The 17,979-nt window shown below is 57.8% G+C and overlaps 9 protein-coding genes across 9 annotated transcripts; 5 read left to right on the top strand and 4 right to left on the bottom strand.

Moving 5' to 3' along the window:
* Window positions 1–2,313: 2,313 nt before the first annotated feature.
* F5Z01DRAFT_635310 (uncharacterized protein) lies at window positions 2,314–3,493 on the top strand (the record flags this gene model as incomplete). The annotated part of the gene is made up of 3 exons (XM_046262140.1): window positions 2,314–2,460; window positions 2,516–3,009; window positions 3,064–3,493. 3 exons carry the CDS (start codon window positions 2,314–2,316, stop codon window positions 3,491–3,493), a joined length of 1,071 nt encoding a protein of 356 aa, XP_046119614.1.
* A 404-nt stretch (window positions 3,494–3,897) lies between these two features.
* On the top strand, window positions 3,898–5,349 carry F5Z01DRAFT_672991 (uncharacterized protein; the record flags this gene model as incomplete). Its single annotated transcript, XM_046264884.1, has 1 exon — window positions 3,898–5,349. The coding sequence occupies one exon, from the start codon at window positions 3,898–3,900 to the stop codon at window positions 5,347–5,349; it is 1,452 nt and encodes a 483-aa protein (XP_046119613.1).
* Window positions 5,350–5,427: 78 nt separating this feature from the next.
* On the bottom strand, window positions 5,428–6,625 carry F5Z01DRAFT_552383 (uncharacterized protein). The gene has a single exon (XM_046260638.1). It carries the CDS (start codon window positions 6,236–6,238, stop codon window positions 5,507–5,509), a length of 732 nt encoding a protein of 243 aa, XP_046119612.1. The 5' UTR covers window positions 6,239–6,625; the 3' UTR covers window positions 5,428–5,506.
* A 535-nt stretch (window positions 6,626–7,160) lies between these two features.
* F5Z01DRAFT_672989 (putative NADH-ubiquinone oxidoreductase B18 subunit) lies at window positions 7,161–7,531 on the top strand (the record flags this gene model as incomplete). Its single annotated transcript, XM_046264883.1, has 3 exons — window positions 7,161–7,191; window positions 7,248–7,372; window positions 7,427–7,531. 3 exons carry the CDS (start codon window positions 7,161–7,163, stop codon window positions 7,529–7,531), a joined length of 261 nt encoding a protein of 86 aa, XP_046119611.1.
* Window positions 7,532–7,915: 384 nt separating this feature from the next.
* Window positions 7,916–9,400, bottom strand: F5Z01DRAFT_619981 (transmembrane amino acid transporter protein-domain-containing protein; the record flags this gene model as incomplete). The annotated part of the gene is made up of 2 exons (XM_046261120.1): window positions 7,916–8,579; window positions 8,649–9,400. 2 exons carry the CDS (start codon window positions 9,398–9,400, stop codon window positions 7,916–7,918), a joined length of 1,416 nt encoding a protein of 471 aa, XP_046119610.1.
* An 885-nt stretch (window positions 9,401–10,285) lies between these two features.
* On the bottom strand, window positions 10,286–12,050 carry F5Z01DRAFT_552465 (uncharacterized protein). The gene is made up of 2 exons (XM_046260641.1): window positions 11,647–12,050; window positions 10,286–11,593 (listed from the first exon to the last, which is right to left on the bottom strand). Exons 1-2 carry the CDS (start codon window positions 11,889–11,891, stop codon window positions 10,531–10,533), a joined length of 1,308 nt encoding a protein of 435 aa, XP_046119609.1. The 5' UTR covers window positions 11,892–12,050; the 3' UTR covers window positions 10,286–10,530.
* A 1,218-nt stretch (window positions 12,051–13,268) lies between these two features.
* On the bottom strand, window positions 13,269–13,547 carry F5Z01DRAFT_672986 (conidiation-specific protein; the record flags this gene model as incomplete). Its single annotated transcript, XM_046264882.1, has 2 exons — window positions 13,269–13,370; window positions 13,425–13,547. 2 exons carry the CDS (start codon window positions 13,545–13,547, stop codon window positions 13,269–13,271), a joined length of 225 nt encoding a protein of 74 aa, XP_046119608.1.
* An 879-nt stretch (window positions 13,548–14,426) lies between these two features.
* On the top strand, window positions 14,427–15,843 carry F5Z01DRAFT_553056 (Pyruvate/Phosphoenolpyruvate kinase-like domain-containing protein). The gene has a single exon (XM_046260643.1). The coding sequence runs from the start codon at window positions 14,642–14,644 to the stop codon at window positions 15,548–15,550; it is 909 nt and encodes a 302-aa protein (XP_046119607.1). The 5' UTR covers window positions 14,427–14,641; the 3' UTR covers window positions 15,551–15,843.
* On the top strand, window positions 15,757–17,079 carry F5Z01DRAFT_553059 (S-adenosyl-L-methionine-dependent methyltransferase). Its single transcript, XM_046260644.1, has one exon. It carries the CDS (start codon window positions 15,963–15,965, stop codon window positions 16,803–16,805), a length of 843 nt encoding a protein of 280 aa, XP_046119606.1. The 5' UTR covers window positions 15,757–15,962; the 3' UTR covers window positions 16,806–17,079.
* Window positions 17,080–17,979: the final 900 nt, after the last annotated feature.

The raw sequence follows: 17,979 nt of genomic DNA, 5'->3' as shown, positions 1-17,979 counted from the left end.
TCTCCATAGCTGCTATCGCCGACACGCAATGGCCAGGGTACTCCTGCGAGAGGCGAGGTAATTATTCCTGCGAGAGGCGAGGAGCATCTGCATCCGGTGCATTAATGTTTCCTCCTGTTGGTGCCGAGCCAGCGGCGGAGCCTGCCTGCCTCACGACATGGGCGGAACCTCTCCGCCTCCTCCTGGCCATCGGACAGCCTACAGGCGCCCGCCCCCTTGATTATTGCGAGCAACAAGCCTTTTGCATGATGGCGATGCGCACGTCACGGCGTCCCTCGCAGATTCATTATTCTAGATCGTGTCATTTCTCTTTCCATCGGTCTCGGGTCGGATCAAGCCCCAGCAACCTCCTCTCGCTTACCTGCTCCCGGGACGCCCAATTGCTCCTCTCTGAGTCTCTGAGTCTCTGAGTCTCTGAGTCTCTGAGTCTCTGAGTCTCTGAGTCTCTGACCAACGAACGGCCCGAGGACGCTTCGACTTGTTGGTTACCATTGTGATCTGTCACTTATGAACACGGCGCGCGGAGCAGGATATGCATCCCCGTGCCCCATCCCCCCGCACGGCTGAGTTGGGCACCGCAAACGAGCGACCGTTGGGATCCGCGCACACCTTTACCCATCTGGGCAGCGGCTAGCCAGGGCGCCCCTGTTGAAGAACATTAAACTTTGGGGAGAAAAGATGTCGCGGACGCTCTGATGCCAATCACGGACTGGCAAAGTACTTGTATCCTGAAGACTTCAGTCTCCACTGCGGTATGTGTCGCAGGTTATGTATCTTCTCGTCACATATGGGTCCTCAAGGTCCTCATTCGACTCGAGCTTTTCTCAGCGGGGCGCAGAATGGTAATAGCCGCGCAAGTGATTTGTCGATACGTACGGAGGGCGTTCTGAATTTTGACAACAGACTGAGCAACGCACGCACTGGGCCATGCTCGACACTGACTGCACGTGCTCTCGCAGAACTCCCTGTCGTCCAACAATGGCGCGAGCGAACATCTGAGGCTGACCGGCCCCTAATCATTAGCTTCAGCCTTCAGTCCTATCGAGATGATCGTCGCTGTGCCCGTCGCTCCGTGCCGTTCGCTAGTTCGCTAGCTGCGCAGGGGGGATTCAAGCCACCTCAAGGCTGATGCCGCTAATAAAAGAAATGTCCGCAGAACGTCCTCTGGCTTCAATCTCGAGTCGTAATTTTCCGACCTACCAAGGACAGAATCTTGGCATAATCAAGCACCGTTCAGGGTGCTTCCGACGCGCGCTGTTTGGAAGAAAGACATTGCATCATGTTGATGGCGGCTGTTGACGCTAGACACCACGCCATAATTGTCTCATCAGCCACGACTCGAGAATGCAACGCATTGCGTGTTATCATAGCATTGATCGGCGTGTCCATTGGTCCTTTAGGAAACCACGTCGAGGCGTGCTGGATCAGTGTCGCAGTAGCGTGGGGCCCGGACACGAGCCCACGTCTTGAAGATTCGCAACGGGCAGATCACCACGCACTGCTCGCAAGCGTGTCTTACAGCCAGAAACACGCGATTGTGCAAGACCTTGGCATGGTAGCGAGAAACAAACGCTAGCAGTCTAAATGTGAGGGCCTATCCAGCCTCAACTGGTGTTTCTGACATGTACTTCCCAAGAGCCGGGCATTAAATAACGAGGTCAGTCGGGGGTTATTCGTTGCTTAATCCTCCATGTTTCACCTCGTACGAGTGCGTACGACCGTACGTACATAGAAAAAGGAATTCGGATCGAGGGACCATCGACTCAGGGGCAACAAAAAAAAAGACATGTCGATACCTGTTGGCCCTCTCCCGTCCAACGACTGCATATCATGTGTCAGCTAGGGTCCATCCGCAACCAGTATCGAGGCCAGCCTAGGTCAGAGCCGTGGACGCATGGCTGAGGGCACGGACAGCCAAGGCTAGGTGCCGTATTTCTTCTCGCCTGTCATTTCGACGTGCTCCAGTCTTCGGACCCGATGAGGACTGATCGACGGCCTGTAGACGGCTGGTGGATCTGTCGAACCGGTATTAGCTGGGGTCCTACCGTCCTCGGCCGTCCGCGGCCTTGACAGCGCAAAGGCAAGGTTCCTGCCCAGGCGAAGCGTTCAGGGGACAAGGCTGTAATCATCATAAAGATGTGACAAGTCTCTTGGCCATCAGGAGACCAAGTCTGTTCTTTTTGACAAAAGTCCACTCGTTCTTGAGCTTCCGTCGGTGTTGTTGTTGTCGTTGCTGCTATTATTACCAGACCATTGTCATGAAATTGCAGCGGCTCGTCTGCTCTCATCTATTCCACCAGCGCGCCGGACACGATGGCGGAATCGCAGGCCCCCGTCCTGAATTCGGTGGCGATTGCTTTTGCCGTCATCACCTTTATCGCCATCAGTCTGCGGTTGTGGTCGAGATTCTTCATCGTGCAATCAGTTGGATCCGACGACTGGCTGATATGCGTTGCTGCTGTACGTGCAGATTGCACACAGAACTTTGCTCTGTCCCATCATCTAACGCTTGTAGTTACTGTCCTGGGCTTTTATAGGCTGTACCCTCGCCGCCGTCCAACATGGCATGGGCCAGCACTACGACGCCGTTGAGAAGCTCGGTACCGAGAACTTGGTAACATACTCCCAGATCGTGTGGCTGTCGTCCATCTTCTACAACGCTTGCCTCGGCTTCATCAAGATCTCTGTTCTTGCCTTGTACAAGCGCCTTGGGGATGCACGACTGACGAAGTTGTCCATGATCATGATTGGCGTGATCTGTTGCCAGGCTGGTGGGAATGTCCTGGCCTGCATCTTTCAGTGCGCGCCTGTCCAAGCGGCGTACGACATTACTGTCCCGAAAGAAGACAAAAAATGCATCAACATCAACGCCTTCTACCTCGCGAATGCGGCCGTCAACATCCTCACTGATGTGATGACATATACCTTGCCGGTTCCCTTGATCATCAAGATCCAGCTGCCTCGGCGTCAGAAGATTGGACTCGGGGTGATCCTCAGCCTCGGACTCTTGTGAGTGCCCTTCTATTCAACCACCCGCCCAGCGGGAAGCTTACATTGTCGCAGTGCCTGCGTCTCGTCCATTGTGCGCATCACCTACGTTCCTCCGATGCTGACCTCCAAGGACGCGACTTGGGTCATCTCGGGGGCCATGTACTGGTCGGTCATCGAGACCAACGTCGGCATCCTGGCATCCTCGATCCCGTCCTTCAAGACCATCGCCACGCGGTACGCACCCAAGCTTCTCGGAAGCTCGCACAAGTCGGGCAGCAAGCGATCCGGCTTCAAGATGATGAACATGGGCTCGAGCGGCAAGCGTGGCTACGCAGGCGGGACCGTCAACGACCACGGCGTCGCCAAACCTCGCTTGGAGACGACCGTGGGACACGGATATTCGGGCGAGAACAGCGAAGAGGACTTGGTAGACTACACGGGGCACATTAAGGTCACCACCGAAATCACCCACACGGGGGACGACCTCGGGAGGCGGGTGTAGGAGAGACTTATTTGGAATGGCGTTAGCTTTTGGTTGATAGAAATCGGAATCTGTTGTAATTCTTGATCACTGCCTGCTTTCAAGCCAAGGGGTTTATCGGGTTGTGGGATCGAGGCTGGTACTTCTCCCCTGTCTGCTGTAAGATGGTCAATGAGATGTAGTGATCCAATGTGAATTAAGGTATCGAAATGTGGCTCATTTGGAGCAATCCTCGAGTAAGTTCAATGGGGGAAATCTTGTCCTGTCGAATGCGTGGAGGAAGCACAGGTGACAGGCCCCACCCAAGTGAAGGCATCTCCATATCGATAAGGAAAAATTTCCCAATCCCAGCAAACAAGCACCTTGACCTCCCGCTCACGATACAATTAATCGCCATCTTGAGAACAGTCCCCCCAAGCGCAGCGATGGCGCCAATCGACACCCCAGAGGCTGTGAAGCCCAAGAAGGAGAAGAAGAACAAGTCGGCCAAGAAGCGCGCCCGGGAGGATGAGGCTGCCGCCGAGGAACGCAAACACAAGAAATCCAAGAGCGTCGCTGCCACCAGCCCCGAACCCGAACAAGCAGCCGACACGACTGAGCCCCAAGTTAAAGACGAGAAGAAACAGAAGAAGAAGAAGAAGGACAAGACTGCCGTCGTGGAAGATGCACCCGCTGTCGAGACCCCCGTAGTGGAGGACGCGGCGGCGCAAAGGAAGCGCGAGAAGAAAGAGAAGAAGCGCAAGCAGAAGCTCGAGGAGGCCAATGGCAGTTCCAATGCCGCACCGCCCACTACCGAAAACGACGCCCCGCAGGAAGAAGACAAGCCGCAAAGTGAGAAGAAGGACAAGAAGAAAAAGAAAGACAAGAAGCACGCCGAGCCTGTAGTCGAGCAGCAGCAGCAGCAGCCAGAAGCTGCCGACCCCGACCCCATGGAAGTCGACAGCGACCCCAAGCCAGCTCCCAAGTCCAACAAGATCCACCAACCGTCCGACATCCCCTCGAATCCGCAGTTCCCCTTCTACAAGCAGACCGTCTCCCTCTACGAACCCATCTTCCCCAACGGCTGGGCCAAGCCGATCACAGGCTGCGAGTCGCAGCACCTCCGGCACCTGCGCAACCGGTACGTGCCCTCGCTCCGTGGCGTCCTGCTCGACTACGAGAACATCACGCTGGGCGAGGTGCCCGGACGCAAGGGGGCGGCGCACGACGACGAGTCGCCCACACTGCTCACCTCCAAGGCCGAGTTTGGCGGCGCGTTCGGCTGGATGACGGCCGACGTCGAGCTCTTTGTGCCGAGCCGCGGTGCCTGGATGGAGGGCAGCGTCAACCTGCAGACCGAGGGCCACATTGGCGTCGTGTGCTTTGGCAAGTTCAACGCGTCCATCGAGGCGCGCCGTCTGCCCCCGTCGTGGAAATGGGTCTCGGACGAGGACAATGGCGGCGTCTTTGACGAGACGGCGTCCGTCGTCACCGGCGCGGTGCCCGACGAGCACGGCGTCGTCCGCCAGATCCACAGCACGGGCTACTGGGTCGACGAGGCGGGCGACAAGGTCGCGGGCAAGACGCGCTTCCGCATACGCAACTTTGACGTCGGCATCAGCGGCGACTCGACCTACCTCAGTCTGCAGGGCACCATGCTCGACCGCGACAGCGAGAAGAAGCTCGTCGCGGCCGAGGCCAAGGACGCCAAGGAGCGCCGGGCGCGGCGCGGCGGCGGCGGCAAGCAGCTCAAGCGGACGGTGCCCGACTTTAGCATGACCAAGTTTGACTACGTCGAGGAGGAGGGCCAGGACCAGCAGCAGGCGCACGACGTGCAGCAGGCGCTGGAGCTGCCAGAGGGGGCCGACGGGGGCGACCTGGCCACCGAGACGGAATGAGGATGGCGGGGATTGTGGAAGCTACGGCGTTACGGTGTCTGGACTTTGGATTGATATACTTGAAGTAACTAACCCAGTTCTCCAATGAACGCTATGAGCAAAACAAAAGACAAGAAACTCCTCCCAATTGTGAGACAATTTGGTAGACAAATGCACCTCAAGCAGCTGCTGCGACCGCCTTGACCATGGGCTCCCATGGCTTCGCCATGTTCCACAGGTATATCTCCCCGTTGGCGTGGTCGTCCGCCAGCCCCTTGACGAAGATGTGTCGAAACAGAGGCTCCTTTGTAAATAAGGGCAACACAGGCGCCACACTCTTGCGCGCCCAGTCGAAGCTCAGGGCTTCACCCCATGGTGGTTGTGTGCAGAAGGCGTCGACCTTGGCCTTGTGGGCTGCGAGATCTCGGCCTGCACACTCGTTCATGACGAGCTGGAAGCGAAGGCCCTGAATGTCAATGGTGACGCGCTGGGCCGACGTCCCCGACAGCGTCCACGTGTAGTCCACCTTGTCGCCCATGCTCTCCCAGTCGAACCACACCTGGGTTCCCGTCGCGGAAAAGTCCTCGAGGGTGAGACGGCCCTCGTGGTCGAAGCTGAGCGCACAGTGCTGGCGTGCCACGCCGGGCAGGGTCGGGAGGATGATGTCGCAGCTGCGAGGGTCTGTGCCGAGAGTGAAGCGTCCCGGCCGCTTGGGTGTCTGGTCAAAAGTGATTTGCAGCGCCTTCTGTGGGCGGCTGAGGATGAGGTTGGGCAGACGGCTGTCTAGGTAGGGGGCGGATGTCGTGGCGACTGCTTTGAAGAAGTTTTCGGGCATGTTGACAGCCTTGTCGGCGTTGGTGCCGCGCGCCGTTGGGACCAGCCAGGCGATGACAGATTCGTGGCTCGTCATGATGCCGTGTGTGTGTGTGTATTAAGTGTTGTGTGGTGTCGTAGAGACTAGTGTTCTCGAAAAGAATGGCCGAGTAAAGGGAACTCTAACGGATGTGTGTGTAAAGACAGAAAGTTTGGTATTTAGAGAAAAGAAAACGAGAAAGAACAATGGATGAAGCACGCTGGTTATGATTTCAGAATGCTCGTGCTGAAGATGGATTATATGCTCAGCGGAGGAGGTGAAGGTGTGAAATGGGAGGCGAGCGACAGCGCACACATGAGACTCCTTTTACCTGTCATCGTATCCAAACAATAAGATCACAATGGCCAAAGCAATACGCATCAAGAGCACCTGTTTCATGTCGCTCAAACGCAGTTCGGTCCTGGCCAGTGTGGGTTGGCAGGACTGCACGCTGCTGTCCTCAGAATGAGCGCGTCTCAGCCAATGGATCTGGTCGCGACGGCCATTGCGCGTAGCAACCCAGACCGCGCTCTCGACGACGTGTAGGCAGACGCTGGACAGTCTGACGAGCTGCTCAACATGAGGGCATTGATTCTCGGAGACGAATCGTGCTGAACCTCATGGGTTCGTGCGCTGCAGTTCGCTTGGAATCCAGCGCGGCTACACTCAACTGGGACCACGTCGAGCCACCTTCTTTCCTAGGCACAACGAGAAGCCATTAGATGTATCAGAGTCATCTCATTAGAGAGTCGATCGTCGAGAGTCGTTGATCCGTTGTACTCATCAAGTCTTGGTAGCACATGGAAGTGAAGCTGCCCGTGATGCCAAGCTGATGCCCAATTCCCGACTCCCGTGTGGTTCATCCTGCCTGATGACTAAGGCACCCACACCCCCCAATCCGCGAACCTCGCAAACGTTCAATCGACTCGGGAAACCAGCGAACCCCCAACACAACAACGGTCAATTGCCACACAGCACAATGGGTTCCTCGACTGCGACAAACCTCCCTCGTACGTTGAATGGCCCTCGCGTCCGCAGGCACGCTCTTTCGCTGACCCTCTTGCAGCCGCCACGCGCGAGGAGATGCGCGAGGCCCGTCTGCCTCTCGCCTACCGCGACAGCTGCGCCAACCTCCTGATTCCCCTCAACAAGTGCCGCCGCGAGACGTGGTACGCCCCGTGGAAGTGCAGCGTGCGTTTCCCTTTGCCTCCGAGCGGGACTGTCGCAGTAGACTGACAGAAGCAGGATGAGCGTCACAGCTACGAGAAATGCCAGTACGACGAGTTCAAGAAGCGAGTGGCCAAGATGGACGAGCTACGAGAGGCCAAGGGCGGCGAGAGGAGCAACTAGGGACCCGAGGGAGAGGTGTAGGACCTGTATATGTACTGGGATAGACGCACTCGGTCGGTCAATTGAGCGTGTTGCTGCGAGTGCAGTGGAAGGTCCTGTTGGCCTGTGCAACGTGCTGTGAGCGATGGGGTGGGAAGTGAGCGACTGATGATAACGCAGGAACCGAGGACCAGACCAGCCGTGATTCTAGCCGACGCCATGGGAAGGAAGCATGTCGAAATTCTACGGAAATCAAGACGACCGCCACAACCCTTTTCCCTGGAGAGGCTTTGCGCTGGACAACATTGAACAATTTCCAAGCTCGGATCGGCACGATTCATTACTGCAAAAAATGGTTGAGCTACTCAAGACGCTTATATACAGATACATGTCTACATGGAAATTCTAGAAGATGGAGTTGTCCGCGCAGGTAAAGGACCCCTCAATGTCACCGTCCCCGCCAAAGATCTCCATCAGGCCCGTGATGGCCGTCCACAGACCGGCGCCGTTCATGAAGAGAGCCTGGCAGATGATCAGGGCGTTGACGACGGAGAGGGCGATTTTTGTCGGGGTGCTAAAGTAGCGACCCTTGTTGAGGAAGAACCAAAAGACGGCCGAGATGCCAAAGGTGAACCAGGCGACAAAGGTGGCGGACGAGATGGACAGGATGGAGTCAAAGATGGGGACGGCGTTGGCGATGACAAAGGCGACGATCCAGAAGGCGGTGGCGGAGCCGACCCAGACGCCCCACGACTTGGCCGAGTTGTCGGTCATCTGGTGCGTGCTCTTGAGGGCGCGCATGCTGACGACGTACAGGAACTTGACGGCGGTGTGGCCAAAGACGAGACCGGTGGCGAAGAGCGCGGGCAGGACGATGCCGTACGCGATCTTGGCCGGGATCTGCGGCGCGGAGCCGAGCGCCGGGGAGGCGACGTACTGGCCGGAGAGGCAGTAGATGGCAATGGCGACCAGGAGATACAGAGGGATGGAGAAGGCCTGCAGAGCCGCGAGGCCCCAGACAAAGTCGCGGGAAGGGTCCTTCATCTCCGCCATGTACGAGACGAAGCCACTGGTCAGAAGGTGTCAGCATAATGAACGCCAGCTTGCGGTCATTGCGCGGAAGAGAGGAAATACTCACATGTTGCCGGCATAGGCATAGCAGATCTGCAGGCAGGAGTTGAGGCCCTCCCTGAAGGTCGGGTTGCCCACAACCTTGATCTCCTTCTCCCAGCCCTCGGGGGGCACGCCCTTGGGATCAGCGACGCCGAGGGAGATGATGACGATCATGATGGCGGCAAAGATGCTGACGGTGGAGGGGATGCCAACGTGGGCGACGAACTTGAACTGGCGCGGGAGGCAGAGGAGCCAGCATACAATGGCGGAGATGCCGATCCAGCCGACGGTGCACATGGCGTGGTCGGAGATGCTGTTGAAGGCGACGGAGAGGGTGACGGTGGCGCTGGCGCAGGAGAGGCAGAGCTTGATCATCATGCCGATGGCGACGACGATCTCGAGGGGCGTGCCGCCGACGACCTTGGCCATGTCGACGACGTTGACGACGTGCGGGTAGCGGCGGTAGAACTGCAGCAGCTCGTAGGCGGTGTAGGTGGACAGCAGGCCGAGGCCGACAATGGTGATGACGCCGGGGACGATGCCGAGGACCTGCAGCTGGGCGGGCAGGGAGAGGATGCCCATGCCGACCTGGTTGGTGATGAGGACGAGGGCGGTGCTGCCGCGGCCCATGTTGCGATAGTTCTTGCCGCCCTCGGAGAAGGCGTTGGCCGAGCCATCGGCGGGCGTGGTCGGCGCGAGGCCGGCCACGGCAATGTCTTCTGTCGAGGAGCGCTCGGGCAGCTGAGGCTTCTCTGACTTTTTCTCGCGGCCGAACATGGTGGGCGAGAGGATTGCGCGGTCAAAGAGTTCTTCTCTCTTGCCTGCCTTTGTCTTGTCTGTTCCCAAGGGAGAGCAACGTGTGAGACCTGGGGGCGATGACGAGCAGAGGTACTGCTATTTGTATCCAAAAGAAGGAAGATGGAATACCAAAGGAAGCAAGCAAGCAAGCAGGGGAGGCACACAAAGGGTCCTGGGGATAGAGGATTTTGCGTGTGGGTTATGGGGTGCGCGATGTGGGAATCTGTTAATAACAGATTCTGCGTCGGTGGTGGATAGTCGAGAGGGAGAGGGAAAAAAAAAACACCAAGAGGAGTGGAATGCAACCACGGCAGGTCGGTATATTCTGCTATTTAGACTACGAATTTAGTGCGTAACGTCAGAAATAAGCTTCTTGCTGGTCTGTGGGACCAATTTCGACTCGAGCAGCGAGAAGGAAGACTGATCATCCGTGATCGCTGAGGCGTTGTGAATCTGACGACGTTGGGAGCAAGCCTTTGCTTGGCTGGCGTCACTGTCACTGTGTGGAGGGAGGGTCTGTGATCTGCGAGGAGCCCTGGCCCTGGGTCGCAACAATCAAGCCCTTGGGCGGTGCTCGGGGTCCAAGTCGAGCTCCGCATTCGGATTAAGCTTATCTGCATCAAGTAATTAGAGTCAGCTGGGCAGAGCCGCAGCACCTTTCGTCATGGGTCGGCCTAGTTATTAATAATGACTCTGCGCGCGACGAGCGGTGATAGTCTTGCCAATGCCGGTCAATCCCCGATCCCGTATGCAGGCAGATGTCAGTGGCCTTGGGCAGCCGATAAGACTTGAAGCTGAGCTGTTAGGGGGATGGATGCGGCTGAAGGGCTGATCTTTGGTCATGACTTCATCGTGACACAGAGGTTCTTATCTCAGCACGACAGCTCGTCAGCCACTCGTGGTATTTTGACAATTAATACTTGGGGGAAGCTAGGGCATATTATGTCAATTCGTCGTGTCCCATTGATGGTTCTGCCACCTGCAGGGCCCCCACGACCGAGACACGATAACTCGAGAGTCAGTCTGTCGGGCGAGAAGGCATATCACGACAAAAGCGACATAATGGGCTAGGCATCACCTTCATAAACCATCAAAAAAAATTCATTCACTCATAAACCAAGGCCGACTCCTCTATCAGCCGTCTTGGCCCTCATGGGCCTCATCGGTATGCCCCTTTCGACATCATCGTCTACTGACGACAACCGGGGCGGTTCCCCCCAACCGTAGTCGTGCGGCGTGTTGTTGACACTGCCGTCGGAGAGAATCAGCTCCTGCGAGCCTGCGCGGTCGTCGCCCGACGCATTGGAGTTTCTGTACGTCAAATCATTCCCCGACACCTCAATGGTCGTTTCCGCCAGGATCTGCCCGTCTGGCGACAGGGGCGTCTCGTCGATCCCTCGCATCGGCCTGCTGCTACCGGCACGCGACGGCAGGTACTCTCGACCGTACGCGTCTCTGTATCCAGTGCCAGTGTCGTCGCTGTTGCTATGGGAGGAAATCTGCACAAAGTGGCGAGGCCGCTGGGCGGCACTGGGTCGTCGACAACCCACCGCATGACCGTTCGGGCCACTGTAACGTCGTCCCGAGACCACCTGCGCCGAGCCGAAGCCGCCGTCCTTGGAGGTCGAGGGCAGGTTGGCCACGTACTTGAGCGCCGACTCGGCAATCTTGTCGAGGACGGACTTGAAGTCGTCGAGGAAGATGGCGTCCGAGGCACACTTGAAGACGAGGGCGAGCCGCCAGTACGGGTTGATGCCGCTCTGGGCCGAGATGAGCGCGGTGGCGACGACGTCGATGACGACAAAGACGATGGAGAGCAGCATGCACAGCAGCATGATGCCGAAGCGGGGGCTGGTCCGGACCAGCCCGAGGATGGAGTACTCGTAGTTCTGCCGGATGACCAGCACCAGCTTGACGGTCGTAAAGATCCACCAGGGGTCCCGGGCGAGGGGCTCAAAGTAGCGCGTCCACTCGAACCAGCTCTGGCCCAGGTGGTTGAAGTAGGCAAAGTTGGCGTAGACCTCGAGGACCCAGTACGGCTGGACGGCGACGAGGGAGAAGATGAAGAAGCGCCCGCCCCAGCGCGGCAGGAAAGGCTTGATCTTAATCCACGCGACGACGTTGTGGATGTTGTAGGAGACGTACAAGGCGACGGCTGTGCTGCTGAGGGTCCTGGCATTGTCAGAACGGGATCGCCGCTTCTTGTTTTAAAGTAGAACACTTACCATCCGTACGCTGGGTCTCGGGAGAAGATGAAGAACCCGTGCCCCAGGGCCAGCACCAGCTCGAGCAGGATGAGCTTGTGCAGCAGGACGTTCCGCCGGTAGTTGCAGAGCACCGTCAGGAGAATAAAGACCAGCGCACCGACGTTGAACCCTTGACCCCATGCCTCGACGATGATCTGCTCACGCGTGCGGATGGTGGTGGGCGCCCCGTCTCCGGAGGGCTGCGGTAGCGTCGGCGCCGCCATCAGATTGCCCGCCCGCGCGCGCGCGTGGTCACCCCTTTTCTATGAGAGCTCTGTACTGCGCAGCTTGAACGCAGGCGAGTTGCTGTCGAGATGGTCTGGGGAGCGACAGCGAGTGCTCTGAGACATGGCAGGCATGCGCTTCCGAGTGGAATCTGGGGTCAACAGTGAGGGTCGCATGAGGGAGGGACAGAGAAAAGGGGAGCGCGTGGTGGGTGCATCGGGGGCCATATTTGACAGATATCTGAAGGATCGGACTGGCTGGGCTTGTGCTTTCCTGGGGCAAAGAGACGAACGGACCCCAGGTTCTGGTCCTCGGGGATGGATGCGCGGGTCCGCCTGGTGTGGGTGGAGTCCTCGCGTGGAAGAATGCGTGATGCTGGGCGTCTTGGCCTCTCGAGAGTTGGGCGAAGATGCAGAATCTGGGGATGTCGGTGGCAGCCACCAGGTCCTAGCGGCATGTACGAAGTAGCCTTGCCATTTCATGTTACCATGATTTCCTTGAATCGTCAGATCATGATGGATACCGCGTTTGCACGCTGTCACCGCTCAAAGGCCATGTCAGGTCACAGAGTCGTGACCAAGAGCCTGCAATCCCCATCCGTGTCGTCATATGATCCTTTGTTGGAGTCTGGGGGGACGTTTCCGGGGCGAGGTGGACGGACTGCCAGGCGGCACAGGCTGCCGGAGTGCACTGTCCGCAGCGCGTCGCATCCGGCTGATTGGCCCCGATGCTGCTGCCTTGACCGCCCAGCGGTCCTGTCGGGCACACCTTACTGAAGGGCTGAGGTGAAGCTGAGGTTAGAGGGAGCGATCGGACGCGATGTTGATCAGTGTCAGGCAACCATGGAGAAATTGGTGGAAATAGACGGATGTTGGTTGGCCCGTGGCGCCTCGAGGTTGGTCACACGATCAGCCAAACCTCAGGTCGTCGGGAACATACTTCTACACTTTTGGCGGACGAGAATAGTGAGATTCTGGAAACAAATTTTATTCGATGCGTCTCACACCAACAAGTCCCGGATCTTGAATAAGACGGTTCCCGTTGCATCTTGTCTGTAGGGTAGATTGCACCTAGTGTAAACGTCCGGGCAGATCAAGGCTGGGCCAGATTCCAGATACGCTTTCGGACGAGTTAATTATTTAGCTAGATACTTCTTAGACAGCAGTCGACGGTCCCAAATTCGCCATGTTTCTCTGTTAATTTCAAAATCCGTCTCAGCCTCGGCAACTTGGAGACGACCCTGACCAACGATCTCTTGGTGGCCATCGTCGCCTGGACACTGGGCAAACCCATGAGCCTCAACTTTTGAGATATTCATCATATGCTTCAATGTCTGCATGCAAGTCCGTCTTCGAATTGTGTTGATTGATAGAACCCTAGGAGCTCAATCCACCCTTGCGGCCAGCCTCCTTGGCTTTCTCGCTGCCTGGCTCGAACGAACCGGATGAAGCCTTGCCTCCCTCGGACGCAATGTCCTTCTGCGAAGAGCGTTAGCACAGTGAACTCGTCCCCCTCCGAGTGAGCAGACATACCTGCTTGTCGGTGTCCATGCTGGCGAAACCACCAGCGTGGCTGGCCTGACCGCCCTTGGAGGCAATGTCCTGGACCTCCTCCTTGGGGCGGTTGGCAAAGTTACCGGGGTTGCTGTCGGCCATTGTGCGCGTGGTTGGATGGTGCTTGCGGGACTTTCTTGTTTGCAGTGATTTTGAGTAGTATTGTCAGAAGAAGAAGGGCAGATGTGCGTTCATGGACGCTTCGGTGCCTTCTTATAGACGTGAAAGTGCCAGCACTTGAGTTGATTGCGATCGTGCACGTCATCTGAGGTAAACAATGCTGAGATGATGAGACCGCCGTGTCGTCACCAACGATCCCCGCATGACGAAAAGGCGAGGAAAACTAAGGAGACCCTTCACAAAGTGAATTGATGCGAGCCTGGGATGACTCGTGAGGTACGTAGATGTGTTTTCTGTTGTTATGTTGATGTGTGTGTGTGTTGTTGGCGCTGACCTTGGACAAATGTCGTGACGTCGAGGTCAGCTCACTGTACAAAAGGCGAGGAGTTCAAACAAGGCCGGGCCATGATGGTGCCGAATATCGGGGTGTTGCCTGCCATGAAATTGTTTAAAAGACCCATATAAGTAGATACAGAGGGTACGCAGAACAGTCTGGTACCTGCATGTGATTGTCCATGTCGTGCGGTCAAGTGGTGATACAACTCGCATGTGCCTGGCCCGACGTGGCCGTCTCACCCCTCTAGTGGCACCATCGACGTGACGGACTCTGATATTATGGGCCTGTGAATTTGAATACCTCTTCATCCCAGGAGACGTGATTTGGTATCAAGGTGAAGGTCAGATCCAGCTGGAGTTGCATGCTTGGGGTTTTCCATCAATGATGCAAGGACCAAGGCGAGCTTGAGGCCATCTAGTGCAAACTGTGTGTCACCGGGCACGGCTCGAAGACGGTTATCATACTGGATAATACGGTAATACCCCAGAGGCCAGGAGTCTCGTAGCGAATCTGGGTCAACTACGGGAATCCGGGATGTCCAAGCCGGAGGGGTCCGATCGGAGGTCCGGCGAGCTCGCCACGCGTCCGGTTCGGCACTTCAACAAGACGCTCCCCGCTTCCTCAATTGACACCACACTCTGCAAGCACACAATTATAAGATCCCAATCTGCCTGAGAGTCTAGTACCGCAATCTCTGCCCCAACAGTCTATCCTCCATACAATCAGACCCTAGTTGACCATGTCCTCGAAAGAAGCCCCCCCATCGGCAGCCGCCAAGCTGCGCCAGATGCTCAAAAAGAAGGACATGATCGTGGCACCCGGTGTCTACGACGGCTTCAGCGCCCGCATCGCGCTCGAGGTCGGCTTCGACTGCCTCTACATGACGGGCGCCGGCACGGTGGCGTCCAAGCTGGGCCAACCCGACTTGGGCCTCGCCACGCTCAACGACATGCGCGAGCACGCCGAGATGCTGGCCAACCTGGATCCATCGGTGCCGCTCATCGCGGACGCGGACACGGGCTACGGGGGCCCCAACATGGTGGCACGCACCGTGGCCCAGTACCACCGCTCGGGCGTGGCCGCCCTGCACATTGAGGACCAGATCCAGACCAAGCGGTGCGGTCACCTGGGCGGCAAGGCCGTCGTCGACGTGGACACGTTTGCGCAGAGGATCGGGGCTGCCTACCAGACCCGTCGGCGTCTGGGGTCGGACATTGTCATCATCGCGCGGACGGATGCTCTCCAGACGCACGGCTTCGACGAGGCCATGCGTCGTCTGCAGGCGGCCGTCCAGGCGGGTGCCGACGTGGCGTTTCTCGAGGGCGTCACGACGGCGGACGAGGCGCGCGAGGCGTGTCGGCTCCTTGCGCCGGTGCCGGTGCTGCTCAACATGGTCGAGCACGGGGCGACACCGTCGTGGACGCCTGCCGAGGCCAAGGCGCTGGGGTTCAAGATGATCATCTTTCCGTTTGCGTCGATTGGGCCGGCGTACAAGGCGATCAAGGATGGGTTTGTCAAGCTCAAGGAGGAGGGCAGGACGGGGGTAGGGGGCGACTTCACGCCCAAGAAGCTGTTTACGGTTGTCGGGCTGGAGCAGGCCATCAAGGTGGATGCTGAGGCGGGCGGGAGTCTGTACGACAAGGTGTAGCGCGGGTGAGATGGCAAGTAAATGATTGATTGCAAAGCTCTTCACGTTGGATGCTCATTTCTAAAGGCACTTTCTACTTTTTTGGTGCTCGTGGTGTTACTCGGGTACGGAGGCCTCTGGCCAGGAGCCATGGTTGATGTCAAGTAGGAAGAGAGCAGAGTGAGGGCGCAGCCCATGAATCAGTAAGATAGATTACGAATCAGTATTACCAGAGTGCCGCTTCCCCGCGCAAATGCACGTCAGCAGCTGAGCTTCTGCTTGGACACCAATCTCACGGTCTCACCCCAGAGTCCCAGACTCCAGACACCAGACACCAGACACACCTTTCATCCTCCTCAGCACAATCAGCAAGCCTTCACCAAGTGAGCTGTACATTAACCTCCCCCTTTCATCTTCTCTGCTTCATAGCGCCATGTCCCAATCACAACCTATGGATGGCGCCGCCACCTTCAACCAGATGGCGGCCGACTACGACGCCCTGATCGGCGGCGCGACACGCGCGCTCTTCCAACACGTCCTCACACTGATGAACACCATCAAGCCCATGGACTCGTCCTCCGTCGTCCTGGACAATGCGTGCGGCACATGCGTCGTGACGGCCGAGATCCTCGCCCAGGCACCCGACGTCCGCCTCCACGCGGTCGACGTGGCGCCCAACATGGTGCAGCTGGCCAAGGCCAAGTTTGGCGACCGCGACAACGTCCGTCTGGCCGTCATGCCGGGCGAGCAGCTCGACTTCCCAGACGACACGTTCACGCACTCGGTGACCAACCTGGGGATCCTCTTCTTCGAGTCCCCCGCCAAGGGCGCGCGCGAGATCTACCGCACGCTCCAGCCGGGAGGCGTCGCGGCCGTCACGTCCTGGGCGCGCCTGGGCAACTTTGAGGATGCCATCAACCCTGCGCAGCGGGCGGCGCGCCCCAACGAGCCGGTCCTGCACAGGCTGCCCATCAAGCCCGAGTGGTTCGACGCGGAGCACGCGGGCCAGGTGATGCGCGACGCCGGGTTCGAGGACGTGCGGGTGTCCACGAAGCAGGTCCGCTACGGTGCCGCGACGAGGGAGGCGCTGGTGAGTGTCATTGTGCGCTCGGGGCGGCAGACGTTTCTCAAGGACTACACGGAGGGTGAGTTGAAGGTGTACGAGGAGGCGCTGGACCAGGCCATGGAGACAAAGGGCGCGCGCTACACGATGCCTGATGGGCAGCCAGGCTGGGGGGTGACGATGGACGGTATTGTTGTTGTGTGCTGCAAGTAATTGATTAGCTCTGAGCTACTCCGTACCAAGTATGTAGATCAATCAGCCTCTAAGCCTCTGTCCGTACGCTGCTCAGCCTTGCGATTGACAGGGTGATCGCCACGGGCATTCTAGCGTCATTGGACCCTGCGTTGCCTGCGCCGTCATGATCGACGTGGTGGGCAGCGTGTGGCGAGTCTGTGCTGCGCAATGCCTTTTTAACGCGGAGTGCGTCAGGAGGACGGGGACGCAGCAATTATTATATAACATTTTCAAGTCCATCGTTGGATCTGGGCTCAATTGCTGATTTGTCTGCCATCTATCCCACACTACAGTCTACATCCCACTGAACGACAGCTTCACACAGCTAATGCAACCTCTTCTCTACAAATCTACAAAGAACAACACATACCACTCCACTCATAATGTGCTTTGGCGGCGGCGGCGAGGAGCAGTGGTGGGGTTACATTGACGACGGCAAAGGCTGGACGGCGCGCCCAAAGTCCCAGTACATGTCGACGCCCGCCTACAACAGTGACCTGCGGCGGCACGAAAAGGCCGAGCGGCGGGCGGCCCTACAGCAGGGCTACTACGTGCCCAAGGAGAGCAAATACACAAGGCGGTGGTAGACTACGAGGAGGGGGGCCTTGGGGGGTAATGACTGATGAGGTACATGTATCATATTTGCTTGGAGCGATAATAGAGCTGGATCTCTGGATACAATCACAGACACTTGAATGCACGCGAGACTGATGAGATCTCACTGTAATACGGATACAGGTGACAGCATCCGCCTGGGGACGGAGCTGGCCTAGGGGCTGCTGCAGTGCTGGGCGGGTCGCCCCGGAGTCCGGACGTGCGGCCGGCAAAGCGGATCCGATCCGGATCTCGCACCGGCCGATGCCCGCCTTGAGTCCTTGACCTAGACTACATAGGCAGTCTGTTAATTATCCTCCAGGCACGTTACTTGCAGGCGCTGAACATGCTCGGGCCGAATCTCTGGAGCCATCATCACGGGGTGCATGGTGACGAGCTTCCTGTCCTAGCCTAGGGCATCCATCCCCAGTCCCCACGGTGTATTCCACTACAGACTGTAGTCCTCGCATCCACGACGCATGGTAGTATCAGAACGCGAAAGCTAATGTTCATGCCACTGTCTTCTACACCCTGAAGCCACGTCCTGTACATGGCCATC

The sequence above is a fragment of the Emericellopsis atlantica genome (assembly GCF_019669845.1).
Source record: "Emericellopsis atlantica unplaced genomic scaffold F5Z01scaffold_9, whole genome shotgun sequence".
NCBI classification, from domain to species: Eukaryota; Fungi; Ascomycota; class Sordariomycetes; order Hypocreales; family Bionectriaceae; genus Emericellopsis; species Emericellopsis atlantica.
The sequence above is the reverse complement of the archived record's forward strand: the minus strand, read 5'-3'. Positions and strand labels throughout refer to the sequence as shown.